The 12430-nt window shown below is 44.4% G+C and overlaps 1 protein-coding gene across 1 annotated transcript in view; it reads right to left on the reverse strand.

Moving 5' to 3' along the window:
• The window catches only part of LOC135545980 (platelet-derived growth factor C-like), an 87207-nt gene extending 75917 nt beyond the window's left edge, over window positions 1-11290 (reverse strand). Inside the window, exon 1 of the mRNA XM_064974003.1 lies at window positions 10487-11290. Within this exon, the coding sequence (XP_064830075.1) occupies window positions 10487-10598 (112 nt within the window). The 5' untranslated portion in view covers window positions 10599-11290. The remainder of the gene's footprint in view (window positions 1-10486) is intronic.
• Window positions 11291-12430: the final 1140 nt, after the last annotated feature.

The following is a 12430-nucleotide window of genomic DNA, read 5'->3' on the forward strand; positions in this document are numbered from 1 at the left end:
CTTGACAACTGTAACATTTTCTCTCCAATGTCAAGTGATGGGCCTTAAAAATGTTCCTTCCCGGGGCCCGAGACTTGGTTCGTTGGGACTGCACTGCCATGGTCGAGTAGAACTCCTTGTACGCTATTTTTATTCATGAGGGGGGTCCCTGATGAATTTGCTATCACAAAAAGAGTCCCTGGCCTAAATACGTTTGAGAACCACTGTTCTAATGGAGCAACAGACACATTGAACATTCGAGACGTGTAGTCCACTTGTCATTCCAATCTCCTTTGCATTAGCGTAGCCTCTTCTGTACCCTGTTAACTATGTGTCTATCTATCCCTGTTCTCTCCTCTCTGCACAGACCATACAAACGCTCCACACCGCGTGGCCGCGGCCACCCTAATCTGGTGGTCCCAGCGCGCACGACCCACGTGGAGTTCCTGGTCTCCGGTAGCCTCTGGAACTGCCGATCTGCGGCCAACAAGGCAGAGTTCATCTCAGCCTATGCCTCCCTCCAGTCCCTCGACTTCCTGGCACTGACGGAAACATGGATCACCACAGATAACACTGCTACTCCTACTGCTCTCTCTTCGTCCGCCCACGTGTTCTCGCACACCCCGAGAGCTTCTGGTCAGCGGGGTGGTGGCACCGGGATCCTCATCTCTCCCAAGTGGTCATTCTCTCTCTCTCCCCTTACCCATCTATCTATCGCCTCCTTTGAATTCCATGCTGTCACAGTTACCAGCCCTTTCAAGCTTAACATCCTTATCATTTATCGCCCTCCAGGTTCCCTCGGAGAGTTCATCAATGAGCTTGATGCCTTGATAAGCTCCTTTCCTGAGGACGGCTCACCTCTCACAGTCCTGGGCGACTTTAACCTCCCCACGTCTACCTTTGACTCATTCCTCTCTGCCTCCTTCTTTCCACTCCTCTCCTCTTTTGACCTCACCCTCTCACCTTCCCCCTACTCACAAGGCAGGCAATACGCTCGACCTCATCTTTACTAGATGCTGTTCTTCCACTAACCTCACTGCAACTCCCCTCCAAGTCTCCGACCACTACCTTGTATCCTTTTCCCTCTCGCTCTCATCCAACACTTCCCACACTGCCCCTACTCGGATGGTATCGCGCCGTCCCAACCTTCGCTCTCTCTCCCCCGCTACTCTTTCCTCTTCCATCCTATCATCTCTTCCCTCTGCTCATACCTTCTCCAACCTTTCTCCTGATTCTGCCTCCTCAACCCTCCTCTCTTCCCTTTCTGCATCCTTTGACTCTCTATGTCCCCTATCCTCCAGGCCGGCTCGGTCCTCCCCTCCCGCTCCGTGGCTCGATGACTCATTGCGAGCTCACAGAACAGAGCTCCGGGCAGCCGAGCGGAAATGGAGGAAAACTCGCCTCCCTGCGGACCTGGCATCCTTTCACTCCCTCCTCTCTACATTTTCCTCCTCGGTCTCTGCTGCTAAAGCCACTTTCTACCACTCTAAATTCCAAGCATCTGCCTCTAACCCTAGGAAGCTCTTTGCCACCTTCTCCTCCCTCCTGAATCCTCCTCCCCCTCCCCCCCCCCTCCTCCCTCTCTGCAGATGACTTCGTCAACCATTTTGAAAAGAAGGTCGACGACATCCGATCCTCGTTTGATAAGTCAAACGACACCGCTGGTTCTGCTCACACTGCCCTACCCTGTGCTCTGACCTCTTTCTCCCCTCTCTCCAGATGAAATCTCGCTTCTTGTGATGGCCGGCCGCCCAACAACCTGCCCGCTCGACCCCATCCCCTCCTCTCTTCTCCAGACCATTTCCGGGGACCTTCTCCCTTACCTCACCCCGCTCATCAACTCATCCCTGACCGCTGGCTACGTCCCTTCCGTCTTCAAGAGAGCGAGAGTTGCACCCCTTCTGAAAAAACCTACACTCGATCCCTCCGATGTCAACAACTACAGACCAGTATCCCTTCTTTTTTTTCTCTCCAAAACTCTTGAACGTGCCGTCCTTGGCCAGCTCTCCCGCTATCTCTCTCAGAATGACCTTCTTGATCCAAATCAGTCAGGTTTCAAGACTAGTCATTCAACTGAGACTGCTCTTCTCTGCATCACGGAGGCGCTCCGCACTGCTAAAGCTAACTCTCTCTCCTCTGCTCTCATCCTTCTAGACCTATCGGCTGCCTTAGATACTGTGAACCATCAGATCCTCCTCTCCACCCTCTCCGAGTTGGGCATCTCCGGCGCGGCCCACGCTTGGATTGCGTCCTACCTGACAGGTCGCTCCTACCAGGTGGCGTGGCGAGAATCTGTCTCCTCGCCACGCGCTCTCACCACTGGTGTCCCCCAGGGCTCTGTTCTAGGCCCTCTCCTATTCTCGCTATACACCAAGTCACTTGGCTCTGTCATAACCTCACATGGTCTCTCCTATCATTGCTATGCAGACGACACACAATTAATCTTCTCCTTTCCCCCTTCTGATGACCAGGTGGCGAATCGCATCTCTGCATGTCTGGCAGACATATCAGTGTGGATGACGGATCACCACCTCAAGCTGAACCTCGGCAAGACGGAGCTGCTCTTCCTCCCGGGGAAGGACTGCCCGTTCCATGATCTCGCCATCACGGTTGACAACTCCATTGTGTCCTCCTCCCAGAGCGCTAAGAACCTTGGCGTGATCCTGGACAACACCCTGTCGTTCTCAACCAACATCATGGCGGTGGCCCGTTCCTGTAGGTTCATGCTCTACAACATCCGCAGAGTACGACCCTGCCTCACACAGGAAGCGGCGCAGGTCCTAATCCAGGCACTTGTCATCTCCCGTCTGGATTACTGCAACTCGCTGTTGGCTGGGCTCCCTGCCTGTGCCATTAAACCCCTACAACTCATCCAGAACGCCGCAGCCCGTCTGGTGTTCAACCTTCCCAAGTTCTCTCACGTCACCCCGCTCCTCCGCTCTCTCCACTGGCTTCCAGTTGAAGCTCGCATCCGCTACAAGACCATGGTGCTTGCCTACGGAGCTGTGAGGGGAACGGCACCGCAGTACCTCCAGGCTCTGATCAGGCCCTACACCCAAGCAAGGGCACTGCGTTCATCCACCTCTGGCCTGCTCGCCTCCCTACCATTGAGGAAGTACAGTTCCCGCTCAGCCCAGTCAAAACTGTTCGCTGCTCTGGTCCCCCAATGGTGGAACAAACTCCCTCACGACGCCAGGACAGCGGAGTCAATCACCACCTTCCGGAGACACCTGAAACCCCACCTCTTCAAGGAATACCTAGGATAGGATAAGTAATCCTTCTCACCACCCCCCTTAATGATTTAGATGCACTATTGTAAAGTGGCTGTTCCACTGGATGTCAGAAGGTGAATTCACCAATTTGTAAGTCGCTCTGGATAAGAGCGTCTGCTAAATGACTTAAATGTAAATGTAATTGTTCCCAGACTGCTGGATTGGTAGTCCTGCCACCCTGGATCATGCCAAAAGTGAGGATAAATTGTTATTCTTTGGTGTGTGGGGGCTGCTGGATGCATACATTGGAGTCATGCCTGTAAAACACTTATTCAACACTTATTCAGGAAATCCATGGTCACAATGGAAGTTGTAAAACATAATTAATCAGAATGGCAATTTCTGAATATAATAGTCTGGGTTTGATAACTGGTCAATAATTGAAAGACAACATATGCTTACATAAAATCAAATGAAATTTGATTTGTCGCATGCTCCGTATACAACAGGTAACAGCAAAAATCAGCAGTGTAAAGTAAACTAATCAAGTCATTTAAGAGCAAATTCTTATTTACAATGACGGCCTACACCAACCAAGCTCGGACGACGCTGGGCCAATTGTAAGCCGCCATTAGGGATTCCCGATCACAGCCGGTTGTGATACAGCCCAGGATTACACCCAAGTCTGTAGTGACGCCTCTAGCACTGAGATGCAGTGCCATAGACCGCTGCATCACTCCTCGCTGAGCTACTCAGAGTAGAAGCTGTTAAGGAGCCTTTTAAAAACTTGGAACTCTTGTAGAGCTTGCCTTGTGGTAGCAGATAGACTGCTCTGACGGGTGACTAGAGTGCTTCACAATTTTTTGGGCCTTCCACAGAGGCAGGCACCTAGTATATACAGTTGAAGTCAGAAGTTTACATACACTTTAGGTTGGAGTCCTTAAAACTGTTTTTTCAACCACTACACACATTTCTTGTTTACAAACTATAGTTTCGGAAAGTCGGTTAGGACATGTACTTTGTGCACGCCAAGCAATTTTTCAAACAATTGTTTACAGAGATTATTTCACTGCATCACAATTCCAGTGGGTCAGAAGTTTACATATACCAAGTTGACTGTGCCTTTAAACAGCTTGGAAAATTCAATAAAATTATGTCATGGCTTTAGAAGCTTCAGACATCATTTGAGTCAATTGGAGGTGTGCCTGTGGATGTATTTAAAAAGGCCTACCTTCCAACTCACTGCACCTTTGCTTGACATCATGGGAAAATCAAAAGAAATCAGCCAAGACCTCCACAAGTCTGGTTCATCTTTGGGAACAATTTCCAATCGCCTGAAGGTACCACATTTATCTGTACAAACAATAGTACGCAAGTATAAACACCATCGGAACACGCAGCCGTCATACCTCTCAGGAAGGAGACGCGTTCTGTGTCCTAGAGATTAACTTACTTTGGTGCGAAAAGTGCAAATCAAACCCAGAACAACAGCAAAGGACCCTATGAAAATACTTGTGTACCTATTTCCTCCAGTATCTATATCCACAGTAAAATGAGTCCCACATCGGCATAACCTGAAAGGCCGCTCAGCAAGGCAGAAGCCACTGCTCCAAAACCGCCATAAAAAAGACAGACTACAGTTTGCAACTGCACATGGGGACAATGATCTAACTTTTTGGAGAAATGTCCTCTGGCCTGATGAAACAAAAATAGAACTGTTTGGCCATAATGACCATCGTTATGTTTGGAGGAAAAACGGGGATGCTTGCAAGCCGAAGAAAACCATCCCAACCGTGAAGCTAGGGGGTTGGCAGCATCATGCTGTGGGGGCGCTTTGCTGCAGGAGGGACTGGTGCACTTCACAAATGGCTAGATGGCTTCATGAGAACGGAAAATTGTGGATATATTGAAGCAAAATATCAAGACAGTCAGGAAGTTAATGCTTGGTCGCAAATGGGTCTTCTAAATGGACAATGACCCCAAGCATACTTCCAAAGTTGTGGCAAAATGGCTTAAGAACAACAAAGTCAAGGTATTGAAATGGCCATCACAAAGCCCTGACCTCAATCCCATAGAAATATTGTGGGCAAAACTGAAAAAGTGTGTGAGCAAGGCCTGGCTCAGTTACACCAGCTCTGTCAGGAGGAACAGGTCAAATTTCACCCAACTTATTGTGGGAAGCTTGTGGAAGACTACCGGAACATTTGACCCAAGTGAAACAATTTAAAGGCAATGCTGACAAATACACTAAATTAGTATGTAAACTTCTTACCCACTGGGAATGTGAAAGAAATAAAAGCTGAAATAAATCACTCTACTATTATTCTGACATTTCACATTCTTAAAATAAAGTGATGATCCAACCTGACCTAAGGTTTAATGGTCAGGAATTGTGAAAAAAACTTAGTTTAAATGCATTTGGCTAACGTGTAAGTAAACTTCTGACTTCAACAATATGTAGGTCCTGGATGACAGGAAGATTGGCTCCATTGATGTACTGGGCCGTTTGCACTACCCTCTGTAGCATCTTACGGTTGGATGCAAAGCAGTTGCCAAACCTGGATGACGCAACCGGGTCAGGATGCCTTCGATGGTGCAGCTGTAGATCTTTTTGAGGATCTGGGGACCCATGCCAAATCTTTTTACATCTCTTGAGTATTTTGTGAACATTTAGCATAGTGACCAATCCCTCAATAACCAGCTCTGCTCTTCTTGTACCAAAGCAATACTACTTTGTTCCCTTCTCTGCTAAATGTAAGCACAGAATCAACAGCAAAATGTTGCATCTGCCTCTCCCAATCCATCTCTATATTAGAAACCACTGCTGCACTACTTTTTGGTACTTGTTCAGGGTCACGCTCCTTGTCAATCAACTGCAAGGCAACGCACAAGCCCGGCGTATTGACAGAACAAGACACTTTCAAATAGTTCTCTGAAAGGGGGCGATGACATCTGCAAAAACTATGTAGACATACCCTCCAGAGACGGTAACCAAGGTCAAAATTGTAAGTCTAATGGAATTCAGTTTACTTTCAAAACAGCCAATATCCCCACAGACAGTTTAAATCCATTCAAGTGCAGGGCTGTTCCAGCAATGTACAAATGTATTCCATTTGGAAGTGCCAATATGAGCTGCACTCGAGACGAAGCCACCGCAAGAATGATAACACGCTAATTACCCAATAGCAATGCACTGATTATGCCAACAGCTATATTTACATTTTCTCGTTTAGTCATTTCAGAAATGCTTTCTCCTCAAGACATTTTCCAAGGAAATGTATGCCTAGACCTATGTAATGTCTATTTTATTTATGTAACACAGTAGTTACATGTAGCCTATTTCACCTCAATGTTTTTGAAAATGCCAATGGATTACGTCGTGTGCGTGGCAATGAGCACATAAACCACTGGCCGAAGTGCAGCTGAGAAACAAGAGAAACTTGAGGAAAAGATTCTGCAGAGGAGTAAATGACAGGTATTTGCACTGACAGGTAATCCTAATTTGAGACAGACATACTCATGTCTAGACTGTATCTTCTCTCCCATTCAATGTCAATGTTAGCATTGGGCTATTTACAGTGGCGCGTTTATATGACCAAATTTATGAGCTCTTTATATTTTTGTCTCCTCTGGGGACCTCTGTGCTTGGACTCGGTGCTCATTTCCATACTGAATATATTTTCAGCTGTAGACCTAATCCATCGATGAAATAGCTAAAGAAGTGCTCACTATATTCCATGTGCTGAAGCAATTGTATGCAGCTGATAGCAGTAGATTTTAATGAATGTTATCTAAGAATCGCTCATGAATTGATTTTTCCAATGAGGCATTTCATTTTGCAGCAGATAAGGATTTGCAGCAGATAAGGAAAGAATGTTCTTGGGATTGGTTGGCTCTGTGTCTCCAGACAGTTATTTGGTCACTGGTTCACAGGTGGAAACAGCCAAATTGTTGCATTGAAATGATTCAAGCTGAAAACAAAAATTATATTACGTACATGTCACTTCTATTCATGATTTACATGAATCCATAATTGGCATTGACAATCAGCATACTGGCTATAGTTTAGGCCTTGACTGGTAAATTAATTAAAAGTTGAGAATCCGCAGGTGTTCCCTATCCACATAGTATAACAAGATTATTCCACACTTACTATTTAAAAGGACACGGAGGGCATTTATTGTGATACTAAAAGAAAAGGCACGCACATTACACACACCTTTGGCTGGATGGGTGACACTCCTCACAGGGACATATCGATGACAATGTCAAGATGTTTTGAGCTGCATACTGACCTCAAGAGGACATTGATTCTGCTGAAAACAATAGGTCCTTCCAAAGTATCTGGGGCAATGTTGATACTGCAAATGAGAGAGAAGCTACTGCCTGCCTGGAGGCTTTCTCAGCCAATGCAGAGCTTAAAAAAACTGTGACCCAGTTCCCTTGAGAAACTCCCTCTTGCCTGAGGAGAATGTACACTCGCTGCCCAAAATGACAAACAGCAGGCAGGCGGTGGCATGCTCGCTTGCCAAATGCAGTGCTCCGATGTTCAAGTTGTACTGACAGCAAAAATATAGACACTGTTATTCACTGTTAGTCCTCACTTGAGACTGAAGTGGTGTGGGGGAAATAAGTCTACATGGACTGCTTGTGGCAACGAGACAGACTGTTTAGTGTCTCAGCGCGGGAAAGCGCTTGTGTGGTCAGTATATTTTCAGGTATATTTGTATTGCAGTTTCATTGCAAGTTACTTTAAGTAAAGCATCATCCAATTAGCTTTTTTTTTCCTCAACTAGACCGTAGTTGTCAGTGTAGGCTAACTACTATAGTGCGAGTAACTGTACATTAGTTCTTTGTTAAGATTTGTCAATTTACAACTTACTCTAACTGAAAACGACTTTTCCCAGAGAAACTTCTATTATTAAAGGATAACTGTATATTCCAAATCTTTTTGGTGCCATGTCACCAGTTTTACAGCTATACCGTAATTTCCAATTAAAATATAAACTACTATGGAAATCATTTAACACAATAACAGACTGGCAATGTGAATCCAAGCTGCCAAGCTGGTAGCTGCCAACAGCATGGGCTAACAGCTATATAAACCACCCTAGTAAGTCAAGCCAGCAAATGTTGGGTAATAATTGCCTGATAGGGAGAGGCGTTACTTCCTAAACAGAACAAAACATGCAATACGCTGACTTCAACCAATCCCATGCCACACAAAAGACTATGGCTTTGATGTGAGGAAATTATGCTTGGCTTTGTATGAAACTACAGTAGAGTAAGTAAAAAAATTACATGGAGAGGTTTGGTCAAATCTCCAGATACATATGGGCTAGACTAGAGGGTGACTTGAGATTTGCACGAGTAACATGAATTTTGATGCAGATATCCATTGACATCAATGTATGAAACTAAAGTTACACTTCCATGTACACATTTCAAGTCCCAAGTTCTCGGTCTGTCGCGAACAACTATACCACCCCATGTTTTTCTCCCATTATGCATGTCGGTTACAGATTGCCTGTTGACTTGTTCTTATTGGGACCTTTTGAATGCACACTGCACTTCTCTATCCCCATTCCCCAGACATTTCACGTGTACACGTGAAAAACTGCACATTTGGGGACACTGCCCTGTGTAGGGTGCAGTCTTTCGGATGGGATGTTAAATTGGTGTCCTGACTCGGAGGTCATTAAAGATCCCATGGCACTTATCGTAGGGGTGTTAACCCTGGTGTTCTAGCTAAATTCCCAATCTGGCCCTCAAATCATCATGATTACCTAATAATCCCCAGTTTACAATTGGCTAAATCTCCCCTGTAACTATTCCCCATGTTGTTGCTGCAAATGAGAATGTGTTCTCAGTCAACTTACCTGGTAAAATAACAGATAAATAAAGACTTAAATTACCCCAGATTGTAACTCTCCCAGCAACCACCACTAAACATGCCAGACAGGTCTAGCTTTTCCAGCAGACCAATATCAAATTGTGGCCGAGCATCAGCAATCAACCACACCAGAGCTCTTGGTGAAACGACTCACACATCAGTCAACGATTACCGCTAGCCAGGGCCATTAATATCATTCCATGTGTGGCCAATGTTTTAAGAGCAGGTTTTATGGTTCAACAGCCCACTTGTTTTTGTCCATGGCCAGATTGATTAGATGGGGATCCTGGGGCGAGGCTTTGATCAGGGCCCAACGGAAGGACAACACTTCCTGCCCTTGACCTCCATATGCTAACAAGTACTTAAATTAGAGATGAAGTGGTGAAGCGAGAGGTTTCACTCTCACCAAAATAGGCCCAATGGGTTTCTATGCAGACCTATGCTTGTCGCCTGCCTAGTTTTAGGGCGGAGACATGAGCATCTCATCATTATATAAAGATCTCCGGTTAAATTCAGATAGAGGAGCCGCATGCAGGAATGGAAATATGCAAATGAGCTGTTTGGGATGACGGTAGAAGAGGACAACGACTACTAAAGCTTAAAGTAGAAAATAGAGTGCCATATGAACTGCCACAGCATGAGGGGGCTCTGCATTAGGAAACGATTTTGGGTTTGTAATGACTTGGTAAGGATGCTGGTAAGTGTAGAATAAACAATGTTTTAGAGAAAGTGATTCAGTATCAGTGTAAAGCAAAAACCTGCAAACTGTTTACATAGAATACATTAATGATGGACAGAGTACATTGCTAGGTCACGTTGTGTATGCTTCATCAAATAATGTTAAATTAACTGCAGCACTACCTAGGCGCAAGCGCATAGGCTATTTATGCACTTAAGCATGCATGCATATACACCTCATCACAACAACAAACAGCTTGATTCCAAGTTGCACATGCTGGAAAGAATAAATAATGTGTTTCACCATTTTTTATTTTTTATTTTTTTACTTTAAAACGGGAAATGTTTTATTTGACACTCTAAATCAGTGGGGTTCAAAGGGTAAGTAAAATGACATCATCTGGAGTGACTACCACTGAATGAATGGAGCCTTTTATGATCATAAAAAAACGCTCTCAGGTCCCCCCTTAAAAACACACATGGGCACACTTGAAAAGGCCATTTCCACTTCCTATCCCGGATAATGCTGCTTGAGCTGAATAAGATATATATTTATTGCAGTTTAAACTCAAGCAAGATGTAGCTTAAACCTGCTCCTCTTATAAAAACCCATTAGTTTATGAGCAGCAATGGATGTGTGAGATTCTCAACACCTTTATTTCCAACTCAAACCATGTTAAAAGTTACAACTCTACACACACACAGTCCAAAACACGCAACTTACCGTTTTGTTCCTTTAAACTTGGTTGTTGGAATTTGCTGATGTGACTTGATTCAGCTTCTGAGCCATGTTTTTGGAGAAGCGACACAAGTAGGATGAATAATGGAAGGATCATTTGGATTAGTTTTTGGATTAGTGGCAGAAAGCGATTACAATGCACTGTTCACGGGACGTTTTCGATCACCACGCACAACAGTTGTTTGGACGACACCAATGCTGTTTTGGAGACATTTTGCAGCGGACAAACGCAGAGTAAAATCCACATAACCTCATTCAAAAACGGAGTCCTTTGAGAAAAACAATGTACGTCATAAAAATCCTCTAGTGTCCACAATAAGAAAACGTTGAAACTAATGGCCGTTATGCGCTAGTCTTATTGGTTCGGATGCGCACCTGTTGCTTTTATGGAAAATTGGCTTGGACGTTAGAAAATTGCTGCTGCGCTTTAAATAATTTCCATATCCAGCTTGAGGTTCCATCAAATGAAACAAATGAGTTACATATTGAGTGAAAAATTTCGCAAATGCTGAAATGTACAACTTTTTTGCCCAGGGAGAAGTGCGATACTGTAGCCTGCCCGCGACGTTCAGTTTCCAAAATCTGTTGCCAAAGCAATTCCAGTCCAAAGATTAGCAGGCATTAGAATAAACTTCACAGTCATCGCAGATACCACGAGAGTGCAGCGCAATTTGATACAATTTGTAAAGTGGATGATTTTGCAGAGCACACATGACTCCAGTTGTTTAGTGAGGTTGCTGGAGACTGGAACTATTAGCTGTCGCTAAAACCCGGACTACCGCATCTGTATTTTTGGAGAAGCCAACTGACGACCCAACAGGTGCTATACATAAGGAAACTTTTCACCAAAGGAAACTCCCCAGGAAGTTAACTATTTAGTTGCTGCAGCTCTCCTGTTGCATGGTGTTAGAATAATTTACACTCCCCACATCTGCGAAGTCATTAAACGGATTTTTCTGTTTTTTTTATTCCACAAGTCCCTGACAAAGTACGTCTACAATAACAAACCATGTGTGTCCATAATGTGTAATGCATTGTACCTGTATTTAAATATTAATTGCATTCTTATCAACTGTAAATGAGAGAATTAATCTATATTATGATCACATCATAAATTAAACACACCAGATTTGCATAAATACAGCATCCACAAATGTCACATTAGAGTCCATGTAAAAATCTATGTTAACAAAATAATGCAAAGTAATGAAAAGTAATGAACAAAATAAGTTAGTCCTCTTTTCCCTTCTTTGTTGTCGTACCACTTGCTTTAATATATAGTTCCTTGTGATATCATGCCATTGAGGGTTAATATCATTTTAGTATTGGCAGAGGCACTGTAGGCTACAGAATAACTTTCCCATTTCAGCAATGTGAATACTGTAACACAACCTGCACTCGTTCCTTAATCTCGCCATCATTGCCGAGAACGTTTCATAACGGGGGCCGTAAAAACAATGCCTAATGCCTCTTTGGGGAACTGTTTAAGAACGCTCAACTTGTCATATCAAAGCTGTAGACACCACTGTTACCATTCCCCATGTTCCCAATTTCCACTCTGCAATACAAAGCTGCACCTCATCATGTGCATTTCATGTGGTTACTCTCATTGTCAGTGTAAAGTGTGTGTGTCCCTGTGTAAGTCTACCAGCAGACAAAACAATCAAAGGAAGTTGGAGACACATTGAACCTATTCACCAAGACAAATGACGCAATGGCAGAGCAATTTAGCCTTGTCTCACATTTCTGAGATATTACAGCCTCAACGGAAGGCGAAATGAAATCTTAAAGATGGCTCCACCTGAAAGGTTTTAATGTTTTTAAGATAATGGCGGATAATAGATTGCATGACTGTGATACACCGGTTGGTGTGTTGCCCCCCTGAAGAGTGGAACATAGAGGTCCTCTTTTGCCTGGTTGCAAGGGCCA

Source organism: Oncorhynchus masou, chromosome 9 (assembly GCF_036934945.1).
Source record: "Oncorhynchus masou masou isolate Uvic2021 chromosome 9, UVic_Omas_1.1, whole genome shotgun sequence".
Taxonomy (NCBI): Eukaryota; Metazoa; Chordata; class Actinopteri; order Salmoniformes; family Salmonidae; genus Oncorhynchus; species Oncorhynchus masou.